Source organism: Ipomoea triloba, chromosome 15 (genome assembly GCF_003576645.1).
Source record: "Ipomoea triloba cultivar NCNSP0323 chromosome 15, ASM357664v1".
NCBI lineage: Eukaryota > Viridiplantae > Streptophyta > Magnoliopsida > Solanales > Convolvulaceae > Ipomoea > Ipomoea triloba.
Window position 1 is genome coordinate 4,281,257 of NC_044930.1, and position 16,308 is coordinate 4,297,564.

The 16,308-nt window shown below is 34.5% G+C and overlaps 2 protein-coding genes across 2 annotated transcripts; one reads left to right on the plus strand and one right to left on the minus strand.

Moving 5' to 3' along the window:
* The first annotated feature begins 1,019 nt into the window (after positions 1-1,019).
* Positions 1,020-6,804, plus strand: LOC116006487. Its single transcript, XM_031246884.1, has 4 exons — positions 1,020-1,187; positions 1,365-3,062; positions 3,465-4,507; positions 6,396-6,804. Exons 2-4 carry the CDS (start codon positions 1,581-1,583, stop codon positions 6,505-6,507), a joined length of 2,637 nt encoding a protein of 878 aa, XP_031102744.1. The 5' UTR covers positions 1,020-1,187; positions 1,365-1,580; the 3' UTR covers positions 6,508-6,804.
* Positions 6,805-7,357: 553 nt separating this feature from the next.
* Positions 7,358-9,936, minus strand: LOC116006489 (CBL-interacting protein kinase 18-like). Its single transcript, XM_031246885.1, has 2 exons — positions 9,804-9,936; positions 7,358-9,285 (listed from the first exon to the last, which is right to left on the minus strand). Exon 2 carries the CDS (start codon positions 8,922-8,924, stop codon positions 7,569-7,571), a length of 1,356 nt encoding a protein of 451 aa, XP_031102745.1. The 5' UTR covers positions 8,925-9,285; positions 9,804-9,936; the 3' UTR covers positions 7,358-7,568.
* Positions 9,937-16,308: the final 6,372 nt, after the last annotated feature.

Below are 16,308 nucleotides of genomic sequence, written 5' to 3' on the forward strand. Positions count from 1 at the left end.
TTTAAAATAAAGGCGTTTATTGTAGCTAACAACATATAACCAAAAGTTACGTAGTATAATTTAAAATGAAAAAGACTTTAATTAAGTGTCTACCCCTAACAAAAGTATGTAAATGCCTAAAGTTGGTTAACAATTTTTTTAAATAAAAAATAAAATAACAACCTAATTAACAACAAATGCCTATTCTTTTTATTAAAAAAAAAAACTGAACATTTTACATCTAATTTGTGTCTATTTTATATGTCATAGACACATATTGCCTTATCTAACATTAAACTATTATAGTGTATTTGAGACGCCATTTTTTTTTTTAAATTCATTGTCTGTAATTTACCACTTAAGAATCAATTGAACTAACTTCTTTCTTTTTTTCTTTTTTTTTTTTTTTCCTTCCAACTATATGATGAGACCAATATAGCCAATGCATAATACTCCTACGCACTACACTCCAATGCATTAAATTTGAACATTAATATATGTTCTAATAAATTAAATTTAATGATTAGTCCGATGCATCGAGGTTGATAATTGTACATAGATAGTGTTCATTTTGACATGTTTATCCCTCGTCCTCGAATAAATAAAAAAACACGCAATCAACTACTTACGGTTTAAAAGAATGGAAGTGAATTGGTAGAATTTTCTTAAATGAAGTTTTAAAACAATTCTATCGATTGTTTTCAAAAAAAAATAATAATTCTATCGATTTAAAGGAATATACTATGCATTATTTTAACATAAGAAAATTTATATAATATAGTGAAATTAAAATTATGTGATTGCCATAAATTAATTGTGATTATTAAAATTCAATATGAATAAATTGATTGCCCATTAATTAATTTTGATTATTGCGTAAATTCCATGATATCAGTCTGTTGATGAGTCAACGATACAAGATGAGGCAGCGTGACCAGTAATTTGGCGTGAACCTGAGCGCAGTGGATTGGAAGTTCTGGTGTGAACCCGGTCCGAAAGACGACCAGCCGGTTTGACAAATGGGTATATAGGTAGCCGACTAAACCATCTTCCGTTTTCCTCTTTCTTTGTTTCTCTCTATTATCTCCGGAGTATTATTTTCTCTCTCATCAATCAGCAAATCATCCGTATAATATCACATTTGCTTCGCCGGGGAGTTGCGCGATACTCCGCCGTCCGCCGATGAATGTCCGATGGGCCACAAATCTGTGAGTGCTTTCATTAATTTTTTTGTTTTTTTGTTTTTTTCATTTGTTTTTTATTTTAAATTCATTTATTCGTTCCGTGTTGTTTCGGTTAGGGAGCTTGGAAACCCTATGGATTTCTTTTGGTTTTGGAACCTGACTGTCGATATTCCTTTTTGTTTTTGTCTTTACATTTTTTAGGTTTGGAAGAATTTGAAGAATTGGTATTGCATTGCAGAGTTTGACTCGGTAAGAGAAAAATATTGAGTCTAGGGTTTTCCATTTTCTGGAGCTGCGATTGTTAATATAGGGGATTTGAGTAGAATTGGGGCACTTGATTTTCGTGGGAGCCGGTGTTGGTTGGTTTTCATTCGTTAATCATTTGGGACGGGGAGGATAGGTGTGGGTTAGGGGATAATGTGTATACTGTGCGTTATTCAGAAGTGGTCTCGGAGGGTTGCTACCATGTTGCCGTGGTTAGTGATTCCGCTGATTGGGCTATGGGCACTATCACAGGCGTTGCCCCCGGCTTATCGCTTCGAAATCACGTCTCCCAGGCTGGCTTGTGTCCTTGTACTCTTGGTCACGCTTTTTTGGTATGAGATTTTGATGCCTTATTTGTCTTCTTGGCGGGCAAGGAGGAATGCTATGCTTAGGGAGAGGAAGAGGTTTGAAGCAATTGAATTGCAGAAATTGAGGAAAACAGCCACAAGAAGGTGTAGAAATTGTTTGACTCCATACAGGGATCAGAATCCTGGCGGCGGCAAGTTCATGTGCGCATATTGTGGTCATATTTCTAAAAGACCAGTCCTGGACTTGCCTGTGCCACCAGGCTTGGGCTTATCGAATTCTGGGATTTTGAAGGAGTTGGTGGGAAAAAGTGGGAAGATATTGAATGGTAAGGTTTGGACTGATAATGGGTGGACATGCGGACAGGATTGGATTGAGAATGGAAATTGGGTTGCTGGTTCTTTTCCTGCCAAGTCAAGTTACTGGAGCAAGAATGGCAGTGGGTTTTTTGACGGTGATCATTGTTTAGCTAAAAAGTCTTATTTTCGGGTGTTTGTATTTGCTTGCAAAGCATTGACTGCTGTATACACGAGTATCATGTGGCTTTGTAGAAAGATTTGTAGGACTAGTTCTTCCAGGGATGATGCTTCTGTTGATGCTGAGCGGAGAGGAATGTTGGATAAAAGAGGTGAAAATGGAGGAAATTGTCAAGAGAGTAAAGGTGAGAAAGCTCGAAGAAAAGCGGAAGAGAAGAGGCAGGCTAGGTTAGAAAAAGAGCTATTGGAAGAAGAAGAAAGAAAGCAAAGGGAGGAAGTTGCTAGATTGGTCGAAGAACGTAGGAGATTACGAGATGAAAAGATGGAGGCTGAAAAAGAACGTGGGAAAGGATCTTCTCCTAAGGAAAGAGAAAGTAAAAAAGAGTCAGAAAAAAGACATCAGGAGAAGAAGAAAGAACGCGACAGGGGATCTAGCAAAAGCAACTCAGATGTAGAAGAACTGGAAAAAAGAGCAAGCAAGGAAGGTGAACGTAGCAAACGGAATGAGAATGATCGGCGTGAACAAAAATTTGGGTCTGAATTTTCAAAGGCTCAAAACACTGAATCTGGACATGGTTTTAAGGGTGCTAATGCAAACAATCATAACCGTGGAAATACTGGAACTAGGTACTTTGACCGTATGAGGGGTACCTTTTTGTCATCTTCTAGAGCACTCACTGGAGGTGGCTTTTTTGGAAAGAGTACTAATCCATCTACTGCTCCAAAAGAACATAAATCTTGCACATCTGTAGACCATGTTCAGGCATTTGCCCCTAGGAGGGAACCACCGCAGCCAGATCGCTTTTCTGTCAAACCTAATTTGAATGGAGATGATAGGAACATCAATCATCCTGTAAGGCCATTTCTTGTCTATCACCTGATTTTCTTCTGCAAATGATTCTTCTTATTAACCATGTCAATTTGTGTTCTATTTGTTTCACCCGCTAAATTTGGTTATTATATGAATTATGAATGTCACTGAACTTATTCACTTGCAATGCTATTGGAGGTACTATCTTTACTTGCACTAGAAGAAATTTCATTATGATATTTATTGTAATTGGTGTGATGCACTCTTGCCTTTGTTGCTTGCCCTAAAACTTCAAAGAACACAAAATAATCAGATTCTTATTCTCATGAATGATTTCTATGGGTCAGTGGTGAGTTGTGTGTACTAGGTTCTCACCTTTACCATGGACAATGCATCTATAACTAATTAATTATATATGTACTTTTCCTGATTTCTTTGATGCAGGTACTCATTGAACCTCAACCATGTATAGCTCCCAAAAAGTCATGGCAACAGTTATTTACCCGTTCATCTGCTGTTTCTCCACCCTCTAATTCGAATGTCATAAGGAGACCAAATGGAAAATCCCAAGCAGGAGTTCACAGTCCTCCTTATAGTAGTCACTCTCCACCAGTGCAAGCATTTGACAATCCTATTAATTTTGGACTCCCATCTCCATTTAATTTGTCTTCTCTCACTTTTGGACCAACAAGTAGCAGCACATCCCTTCCATTATCATGTGAAACCATGTTTCCTCGTATAGGAGAACCATTGTCTCCATTACTACCTGAGGAATCAGAGACTTACGAGGATCCCAGTTATGAAACAGATCCAGTAACTTTGCTTGGTCCAGTTTCTGAGTCTCTTGATAACTTCCACCGGGACCTAGGATTTGTGACAGATACAGGGTTGGAAAAAATGCCTGCTGCTAATAATTTGCCTGCATCTTCTGAAGTGACTAGGCCATCACCAATTGAGTCTCCAATATCCCGACCTCGAGTTCCTGAGGAAAGGCATACAAACTCTTTTCTTTTCCCAACCACTCCTAAGGCTAAGGATTTGCCTAATGCGCCAAAGGATGCTTCAAGTGAGGGAAATGATGCAGGAGAATGGCAAATGTGGAAGAGCTCTCCTCTTGGTCAGGACAGTCTAGGTTTGATTGGTGGTCCATCCTCATGGCTTTTGAATCAGGAACTGAACAGATTGAACAGGGAGGAAATTATACCTCCTGCACCGCAGAAGACTATGGCTTCACTGTTTAAAAAAGATGATCAAGTCCTTCCTGGTGTTCATTCTCTTCAGAATGGTGGCACTTTCAGTTCTTCTATGCTTGGGAGTACTGATAGCAGGTTTTCAAATCCTTTAATTGGGACAGTTTCTGGAGGTGAAAATCAGTACACTCTGAAGCCTAAAGAGGAAGGCATACCAAATGAAATGATATATGGAAGTCCTAATGCTGGTGCTACTAACCATCCATTTGAGTTATCTTCAACTAATTCTTGGGCCAAGTAAGTACAACCACTGACTTTCTTTTCTTCCAGATATTGTGATGCTTTATTTCTGTTAGGGGTGCAGTTATTGACTTATTGTCATTTTTTTTTTCTGCATCTAATTGTCTTACATCTTTGCCTTATTCTGGTTTCCATTCTTCATGGTAATCATCCTCTAGAGTATTCTCTCTGGATTGAAGACAAAAAAAATGATAGTTTTGTTGATGCATGTAATTGCTTATTAGTCTCTTTTTTCTAGACATGATAGCAATCTTTCATTGGCATTTTCTGACATATCTATGAGAGAAAATATAGCTATTTTTCTATTCATAGATATTTATGTGTAGACTTCTCCTGATAACTGCAGAAGTAGGCCTGTTTTAGCAAGCATTGATTTTTAGGAGATAATGCATCTTTCTATTAAATTTATATCGGTTCCTATATTTAATGCATATTATTACTATTAATATTTACAATATTGCTGTGGATATTTAGTTGCAAAATCATCTTGTTTTTGTCCTTAGAGTGTTAACTATGAAACAGTTGTAACAGCAGAGGTTTGTACTAGTTAGTTGATATGGATTATAATATAACAGGGAATATATCATTTTGGCAGAATTACAACAAGCTTGTTAGCATATAACTATAAAGATAGGGATGTCTATAATCATAACAGGAATTTTAACCCTGGCAAATATAATGGTTATTATTCAAAATTCTCTAGAAATTTCAAATTCTCTCTCCAAGGCTAATTTTTCAAGTTCTCCAATTTTTTACACACTGCCCTGGCCAAGGCAGTGGTCTCACTGTAGAGTCAGCAACAATGATACAAATAATGTTCTTCATTATTATGGAAATGTGTACACGAGGCACCATCTCTACTAGTCCCTTGTCATTGTTGAAAGCCTAGCAAGTCTACATCATTCAGGGAAACTTATCTCATTTCTTTCTTCCAAAGTCAGAACTTGGCTATTGCTTCCTCTTTTCTCATTGTTACAATATTGGTAAGAGGTCAGGTGCTCAGATCTGCCCCTGTTGATAGCACTGGGGTAGGATGGTGTTAGATCTGCACTGAAAATGTCCAGCCCTCCGAAAACTAGTTCTATGACAATTTTCCCTGTGATTCTTGTGGTTCATATCTAAGCATTCTGGGTTGTTAGCATATTGATGGTTTTCATGAATTTTACAAATTCAAGCTGTTTTTACCTAAAACTTGACTGACCAATCTAGTTTTCAGAACCAGTTAGTGGCACCCATCTATATTTATATTTTTTGCTAGACATGGTGGGTTAGTGCTTAGCAGCACTGTATTCGGATTTCGGACCTTGCAGAAATCACTGAATGCTTTTTCTGCACAGGGGCTCACTTTTGAGCATATATTTGCCCCAAAAGAACAGAAGCTGGACAACCATAAAAATAAAGTAGTCACTTTAGGCCAGATAAGTGATAAAGACCTCCTTTTCAAGAAGCTCCAATTACTGTGTGTGTGTGTGTTGTGTTGTCAGTTAACATGTAGCTCTAAATTTAAGTTCCCCACTTATTCTCTCCCTTCACCCCCCCGCTAGATGCACCAAAATAAGCAAATCACTTTGTTGCTGTAGATGGCTCCAATGACGGTAGAGCAGACATGTAATGCTAAACATTATTGTCCGGTTATCCCAATACCCATAGCTTCCAAAATTTGAAGATGCATTTCAATTCGTATATGTTTACAGATGTGTTATTTTCCCCATTTCTTTTGGTTTCACGTTTTTATTTGCTGAAATCTGTGCCTTCTTTCTGACTGACACGCATATCTTCAGAATAATGTTTGATAGTAGTAAATCATGCTTGGTACAATTAGATTAGATTAGATAGATATCGTTGATAGAATTATACTGAAGTTTGAGTTGGTTGTTGTATGTAGAAAGGAGTGGAGTGTCCAAGGTACAGCAGAAAGCGTTGGAAACTCGCCAGTGTCAAATGTTGGTGGTTTATATTCCACACCAAATGCACAGTCTCTTTGGGCATATGATTGAGAGAAGAGAAGAGGGAAAAAGAAAAGAGAAAAAAAAAAGGTCAAAAAAAAAAAGAAAAAAATAAAAAGAAAAAAGAAGAATGATAGAGGGTATGAGGGACATGAATATACCTTCTCCCACTCTTGAGAGGAAAAGCAGCCTCTTTTGGAGGAGAGTTTAGAAAACTGAAGCGATGTATCTTCCTTCTTTTGTTTACAAGGGAGATTTACTTTAGCAAAGCTTGATTGATACACATAACAAACACATGGCATGCATGGCTAACTATTCTCAAGAGGAAAACACCATTCTTGCCTTCCATTGGTAAGATCAAACATAAACTAACCATCCCTTTATCCTCTCTCCCCTCTAATAATAAATGGTCTTAGTTTAGTACTTCCATTCCATTTTGCAAAGTAAATAAGGAGTGAAAAAAAAAAAAAAAGCAAATATAAAGTTGTTGAAACGGTTATGAATATTCTAAGTAAAGATTGAGAGAATTAGCTAAAAATGAATGATAACCAAAAACCAAACCAAATATTCTCCAACTATGAAGGTGCATTTGGCAATTTTGATGTTGTTGAAGTAGAATTTTTGTAGAGTGATAATTGATAAAATAAATAAAAAAAAAAATTAGAACAATTATATTAACACGGTTAAATGATGTTGATTTTTTACCCTACCAAATAGAATTAAGTCGTCTAGTTAAAATTCATCACTATAAAAAGGAATTTCTACTTCATCTTCTTATGAAGCTCGTGAAACTTTTGTGATTATATTTTAACCCTTTTGGTTTCAACACCAACACCAATATTATTTTCTTAATTTGTTCTTTCCTTGATCCTGAAGAGCCATAAATCCAAGAAATTACAAGTAATCCATTAACCTACAATTATCACAATGTCATTCAATCTCAAGTACTTTAGCATACCATCAAAATGATCAAATATTCCAAGACAGACTAAATACACATCTTAGTCTAGAGTAAGAGCATAAATGCACTATTCATCAAGAAATAAATTTTAAGCAGTCATAAATGGACACACTACACGTCTACACTGATTGCATTATAGCAGTCAATCGAATCAATAGCTTAGTAATGAGTGTTCTTCGAGCTGCTCAGGTTGCGGTTGATCACCTTGCCAAGCCCAAACGATGTCTTGCAACGCTGGCCTTAAGTCGTGCTTCATCATTTTCTGATATTCTAGTGTATCTCCATTGGACTTCTTCAACTCCACCAAATGGAAAGCGGGAGTAATTTCAAAGATTTCTGCGTCGATGGATACAACCCCTCGCCTTCCTAGTTTTGATCCTTCAAATCTCAAGAATCCTCCTTTCTTCTTCATTATCTTCAACTTCAGATGCTGAGCAATGTCTTCTAGCTTGGAGATGATGGCTTTTGCCGGTTGTCTGGACGTGAATCTATCCTCTCCCTTTTGATCGTCTTCCACAAACAAACCGGACAAGTCAAAACCTGATGAAAATGAGATGATATCAAAAGCGTTCAAGTTTTTGAGCTTTTCAGATTCTTGATTTGCCTCTGTTGTCTTGTTGATGCTTTCACAAACATCAACTAAGGCATCCTTTCCCTCGGTGTCTTTGGATCTAAAATCAGGACCCGCGTTCAAATCCAAACCCTTTCTGAACCAAGAACTTTCCATTATTTTGGCAATGGAAATCCTGGTTTTAGGGTTTGGATCTAGTATCTTTGAAATCAGTTTACGGGCATCGGGAGAGAACCAGTTAGGATACTTGAACTCGGCCTTCTTTATTTTTCGGTACATCTCCATCAAATTTGGATCTTGGAAGGGGAGACATCCAGCCAATAGAACATATAAGATCACCCCGCATGACCAAACATCAGCTTTTGCACCATCGTAGCCTTTTCTATTTATCACTTCGGGAGCAACATATGCGGGTGTCCCACAAGTGGTGTGAAGTAAGCCGTCTTGACGCCTAGATTCCGCAAGGGCGCTCAAGCCAAAGTCGGAAATCTTTAGGTTACCGTTCTCGTCCAGGAGTAGGTTCTCGGGTTTCAGATCCCTGTGGTAAACGCCTCTACTGTGGCAGAAGTCGACGGCACAGATTAGCTGCTGAAAATATTTCCTCGCCGCGTCTTCTTTTAGCTTTCCTTTGACCACCTTGTTAAAGAGCTCACCGCCCTTCACATATTCCATGACGAAGTAAATCTTAGTCTTGCTCGCCATAACCTCGTGAAGATGCACTATACTGGGGTGCTTAACGAGCCTCATCACCGAGATCTCCCGTTTGATTTGATCCATCATTCCCGCCTTGAAAATCTTTTCCTTGTCGATGATCTTAATGGCAACGCTCACGCCATTCTTGAGATTCCTCGCATGATACACCTTGGCAAAGCTCCCTTGTCCTATCAATTTCCCCAACTCGTAATGTTGCAACGTAACACTCCCTTCACTCTCCATTTCTAGCACTCACTACTTCGCTACTTTACAATACAATAATAGCAGTTCAGACAAGCGTCAGCAGCTCAACCATCTTCACAGCTGTCGTGATAAGATATAATCTGTGCCCCGAAATATTTAGCCACCGCTGGCATTAGATAACAGAACCCGACATCGCTGTATACCTGCCCAATCTCATCAAAGGCATAATAGTAAGATGGCTCGAAACGAGCTCCAGCCTCAACCTCACCGAAAGACCTTCTCGAGTGCAAGCACATCTTTCTGCATTCCCCGTCCTTTTAAATGAACTCGGAAGATCCAAAATACAAAAAACCGTCACAAAATAACAGAACAGAATTATCAATGCCACCAAAATGTTAACCTGAAACAAACCACAGTAGTAACCTAAATCAATCTACATAATTAATCTACACAACATGAGAGAAACAACTTCTGAGGCTAAAAATCATAGCTTTGTGAACAAAGAAACATAACATAAACACAATCTCCAGAAATAATTTAGACAGCAGTGATAATTCTATCCATGAATCAAACCCTGCAGGTCATATGAATTAAGGTTAAAAATCACAGCTTTCTAAATACCCACAAATTTCTGCTAAACAATCAAGGCGTCCAAAACGACAAGAACGCATAAACAAACGAAAAACACGACCCCATCGAGGTTAAAACGTAAATTTTGGCTTTTCCTCCCTCAGATCTCTCAAGATCTCAGAAAAGTCCAGAGAGAGATGCAGAGCGCAAATGACAAAACCCCAAAAATTCACAAAACAAAACACAAAATCTACCCAAAGAATTAAGAATCACTGCATAAGCTCACATGAAACAACAAGATTATGGGAATACACACAATAATAAGCTTATATGATTGAAATTCCTTACCTCGAGAGCGATATGAAAAGGAAAATCAGGCTTCCATGTTGAAACGCTCGCTCTTTCTTGGCTGTTTGGGTATGTGTATTCGTTAGGGAAATACGGAGTGATAATATTGTGGGCAAGAAAACAGCAGTCTCAGTTCTCGAATAAACTGGTTTTTCTTTGCCCATATATTATATATTATTATTGCGCTTGTATAGTTCAAATCGAATATTCTCCGAAAATGACATTTTAAATTCCTTTTTTAAGATTGTAATGTACTTTCAAAAAAAAGATGGTAATGTAAAATTAAATTTCCAACTTTTGAAATAGGAATAAGCCTTAAATTAGTTACAAAATTATACGTCAAAATGGAATTAACTTACCAAAAGAATTAATACCCAAAATCGTCAATCGAGAAATTTACAAATTGGTTCTCAATTATCAAGTTTAGTAAATTAAGTCTATTATTAAATCATTACTCAATAAGATCTTCAAATATTTTTATTTTTTTTGAAAAGAGGTCTTCAAATATTTAATTCTTACTCAATAAAGTTATAGGCCTGTTTGGTAAATAATTGGCATATTAGCCAATTTTGGCCTATTTGACCATTATTATTTGTTTAATTTGGTTAAAAAATCAATATAAATGTTTAGTTAATAAGCTTTTTGTAACTCTAACATACTAAATTTCAGCTAATTTATTTAACAAGTAATTTACCAAACACTTTTCTACAATCAGCTAATATTATCAATTAATTATACATTCCAACCCAATCAGCTAACAAAATCAGCTAACGGCCATTTACCAAACAGGGCCATAAACTATTCAATGCTTACTCAATAATGTCCTCAACGAAAGATTGATTTGTGAGTTATTATGTAGAATTGAATAATTGAGTACTTAATTCGTAAAATTGATAATTGAGGACTAATTTGTGAATTATGACATAATCGAGAGTCCATTTTTTGTTATTTACTCTACTGAAAATGTTGGGCTCATATCTTTAATTAAAAAAAAAATGTAATCCACGTCTCGAAATTTCTTTAATGACAAATTATTCTGTGGACCCGGGTCCACATTACAAATTATAAATATTCATTATGTAAATGAACACGAATCCACCTTGTAAGGTGGACTCGTGTCCATGGTATAACTCCTGCTCCTTAATTGTGTGGGCTCATAGCTTTAATATCACAATGGCATAATTTTTTAACAGTTGCATTCAAATTAATTTTACATGGTAGGGTTACCAAAATAATCTTACATGGTCGGGTTAATTACCAAATTAATTTTACATGATAGGCAACGGTTTGGTCGTCGCTATAAATGGATAAAATTGATGTTGGAACCCTAATGACCTGTAATAACAAGCTATTTACCAGTTTTTAAATTTTATTGCCTCAATATAATATGTTAAAGAGTGTAATTGTACTTTTTAAAAGTTTAGGGGATCAATTGACTTTACGGGTAAAGTTTATGGGCTTAATTAGTTGACAATTTTCCCTTAAACGCATCAACTTATCATTTATTTGCATATTCGCCTAATAAATAGTTATCCACTTGTTTTGGTTCTATAAACTATAATTACTGATGGATAACCGACTATATGATCCTAGATATTAAAAAATAAAGTCAAATTGATATGTTTTACTGTAACATTTACATTTCAATGGTCTAATTACTTTTCCATAGAGGCTATTTAACAATTTTTTTTCAAAAAATATAATTATTTCCATCTCAATATATTAATATCAAATTCTTACAGAATATCTCTGTCATTTTCTCATTCTTTTTACTACTAATCAATTAGCCCACTGTCATCCCAATTGCGTGTCACCATGTCGTTGGCAAAGCCGCAAAAGACAACATTGGGTGTGTATTTAAAATACATAGTATATATTATATAGACTACTCCATACTATATAGGCCAAACTACAATTGTTCAATTATTATTTATTACAAAGAAATATTATACATAACCTAACATGGAAGAAACATATTTGATTATTACATGCATGAACAAAGTACGCTTAGACAAACACTAAATAATTAAATACAAAATTTAAATTATGCCTGAAATGGACGGAGCATGATTCTCGTACTAAAATGTCACGATTTCATTTTTATCAGCATTCTCTCGGTCGAGTCTGCAAGTGGTCTTCAATTCCTAGTACACTTTACTTGTCTTGTGTGATTTGCAAACTATTGCACATGAGTAAGATTTATTTAGTGTACACTTTCAAATAATATTCAGAGGTTTATATATATATATACACACACACTCCGTATATGGTTTGGGTTACAACTGAGGTAAGGTTGATTCAATAAGATCATAGACTAATTAATTTATGTTGTGCACATAATTAAATTAATTAGTAGCAAATTAAAGTTAAGGTCAATCATGGCGGGCAAGCTAATGATATGAGAGTTTGTTGTCTCTATTAATCATTAATCCTTTGAAGCTGCTAAGGAATTTCTAGAATTTCTTTTTTTCCATTTATTTAATAACGCGGTTTTGCTTTATGTTAGTTCTTTATTGATAGTGACAATTAAATTATAGTCCATAATTTTAGTGATTGATAAATATATATATTATTTTAAAAGAGGAAAAAAAATATAAATTGATATATATACTCAGTACTCTGAGACTCAGATACATGCATCATCATGCATGCACGTACACTAATATGAATACTTATACTATGAAAGTAGCATGAAAATGTGGTGCATATATATTTAACTAATATGATTTATAAAAACTTAATTATAAGTGTATTAATTACTTTTTGATTTGGAAATACAATAGTTTTACATGCAATATTATACAAGTTTCTCTTGAACTATAATTATTGTTTTATAGAATGTAGTGAAAATTAGTATTACGTAGTAATTCATTTACTTTATATGATTTATACTTGCTTGAAATTATATAAATAGTTTTAAAACAAAAAAAAATTGTATAAATATTTGGAAAGTAATATTATATATACATATATATTTTTACTGTCTACATACACTCTAATGTATACTTATGTGCCTGATAGAGTTACTTCAATTAACACTTAAAAAATAAAAGGAAGGTAATTAATGAAATAAGAACACAGATCAGATTGATTAAGATATAAATGATTGCATGCAATGAATGCTATATTGCAAAAGTAAATTCAATACAAGCAGGGACATTTTTTAGATTTTTGTGACTCCATTCTTGTAAATAAATGAGGCTCTATCAAAAGTATAAACGTAATATTGAAACAACTTGATCCGAAAACCCTTATTCCTTATTGATTTGCTTGATATGCTATGGAATTGGGCGAAACCGTTAGCAGCGCTCCCGCAAAATGTCAGAATCTACGTGGATCAGTAGTACTCCAGCTGCACCTGCACTTCGTAAGTTCATGGATGACTGGAACTCCTCTTGGACGAAGAAGACGAAGATGAATTGAACTCCTCTGCCAATTGCCAATGAAGACGAAGAAACAGGAGAAGAAAAAACTTATGAGTTGGGGAATGGTACAGAACATTGGGAAATAGAATGACTCATTAATTAGGTCATAAATTTAAATTAACGTTGAGGAAAAAATTGATCAGTTTTAGACTTTTAGCCTTTTAGGATTAATTGCATTTTTTTTTAATTTCTTAATTAGCTAGGTAAAAATTAAATGTTGGACCCTCTAAAAATTGAGGCTCTCTGTATTGTTGTCCATCTTGTCCATCCCTAAATCTGCCCTTGAATACAAGTGAAAAAGCATGTTTATTCATTACATCAAAAGCCCACCCCGTCATATGGTGGGCTTTAGCTGGGCGTCTCCCGGCCGGCCTGTTTCGACAGTTCTAAATTTAATTGGAAGAAGCAAGAAAATAAATAGATTAACATTCCCCTATTAAATTGATGAGGAATCAAAGCATGTCAAATCATGGAGAGTATAGAATGAGAATACAATTTGGAAATACATGTAGATCGAATTACTCATTATTTAATAACAACACAATTAAACCCTAAAATAAGCCACTCTAAAATTCATGAAAGAGTGTTTTATTATTCTACTCAACACAACAAATAATAGTCGTACCGTATAGTTTTAATTGATTGACCTAGAAGACCCATAAGCAGACAAGAAGAAATGCCATTATTATAATGCATTATTTTTATATTTAATTGCTACATTCTCTTGAATTGACATCAATCAATTCATCACAAGCAAAAATAAATTAAAAAGTTTTTACACGTTAATAAGGAAAAGTGAAAAGTGGAAATACAAGAGAATAATTCTTTTTTTTCCCCAAAAATTTCGGTCCATCTGATAATATTTACGGGCTAGATTTACTTTGTATTGTTTAATGAGTAATTCTATGTGTACTTTAATTTTTTTTTCCCTATAATGTATCATAGTCTGAATATTACTTAATAAAAGGAGTGTGTCATAATTTTTATTTATTCATTTTTCATTATCCAATAAAACTTGAACACTTGGTGGGAGTTATACTCCATGCAGTATATGCCTACATCTGCATTTTCATACGCCAAGCACCTTGTTCTTAGATGACGTGTAATGACTCTCCCATGTGGGAGGTCATGAAATGAATTGACTCTTTGTGCTTTATAGGGTCCGTTGTATTAAAAAAATGCCGACTTCATTTTATAAATATTAAAAACTTTGTACTTTTTTTACTAAAATCTTTAACCATGAATAAACTATAATAAAAGGCTGAAATTACTCATTACTCTTTACCAGAAAAGCGTATTTTGATTTCATCTTGTTCCTATATATAATCACAGTTTTGACTTCTTTCTGCTCACAAGACCTTAACACTAGAAGCAAATCAATACCCTTTTGAGTATTTCATAAGCCAAACCAATTTATTTCATTTCTTCAAATTTTAAATTTTATATCTCTTTAAAACTTTCAATTCCTTTCTCAACAAAATTAAATTTATTTTTGAAACTCACTTTTCAAAAATTATAAACACAAATTTAAACGATAGAAAACTGAAGAAAGTGAAAAAAGAAGAAGAAAAAAAAAAGAGTTAGAAACGAAACCTAGCCATTTCTCCAAATTGCATAAAATGTCAAACTTGTTTTTAAAAATAGGAAAAAGTGTCAAATAGGCCACCGAACTTATCGCTTTTGTGCAATTGGGCCATTGAACTTAAAAAGTGTGCAATTTAACCATCAAACAAGCAAAATTTGTGCAATTAGACCATTTTTACAAAAAAATTTAATTCAATTTGAGTTAAAAACATTTCAATATTGACTCCCAACTAGTATGGTAGAAGAAAATGTCACTCTTAATACATATATGTTAGTAATATAATTGAATTTTATCAGAAATTTTTTGTAAAAATGGTCCAATTGCACAAATTTTGATTGTTTGATGGTTGAATTGCACACTTTTTAAGTTCGATGGCTCAATTGCACAAAAGCGATAAGTTCAGTGGCCTATTTGACACTTTTTCCATAAAAATATAAAAAAATGAAGAATATTTCTTCAAATTTTCTTACAAGTAAATGTATTCTCAATTTCTCAAGAAAAAATAAATTGTTTATCCACTAATTACTAAATTGAAGCATCCTTAGCAAGTGTGGTGAGAGAGTTGAAGCTCTCACGCGTCTTAAAATATGATTACTAGTTATATCTTAATTACCTTTTAACTTATCAAGTACTCACATGGCTCATTAAATTTTAATTATGGTTATAACTTAAACTTAATCAAGTAAAGAGTACCTACATATTCAATAAATTTATATGTGCACATGTCTTGTTAGAAACATATTTAAAGAATTCAACTACCAAAATCAATGAATTGATGGTAAACATCAACTATTAGCTGGGTTTGGAGTTATTGTCCAGGTACACATTAATTATAAGAAGAAATAAAAGCGTTTAAATGGAATGATTGAATGAGAAGAGTATAATTCTCGTATCAGAAAGTTATGAGTTCGATTATTGCTAACAATATCTCGGTCAAATCCATTGTATATGCGATTTATAATCCTTGGGTTTACTCGGTGCAAAAATTTGGATAACAAAAATACACAGCACAAGACTTGAATGGGAGGAAGTGAGAATTGATGTGTAAAATTCTTAAGTAAAGCCGTGAAGGGCAAGAATTATATATTTTAAGTACACCACACCAAATAAAAGAAGGCTCTAAAGACTAAAATGATTGATACACTTGGTAGGGTGGGTGAGTGTCCAACTCTGATGGTGAAAGTGAAAGGCAACAGAAGAGATAGAGATTGAAATTCTCATTTTTGGGCTGCAATGGATTTTGTAATGTAATTTTGTATGACCCATAATTGGTTTTTCTTAGTATAGGTTGGGTTTGTGTGACAATTATTGTATTTGGTTAGATGTTTTGATTTTTTTTTTTTTAACATTAGTTTTCAGTTTATGCTAAATCAATTTTAAACTCCTAGAAATCTAGAACTCCTGTCAAAGCGTGTTGAAGGAGGAAAATCGTGAGTCACCCAATTAGTTATCGCACAAAGAGTCTTCATCACCTAATATAAATTTCTTCCACCTT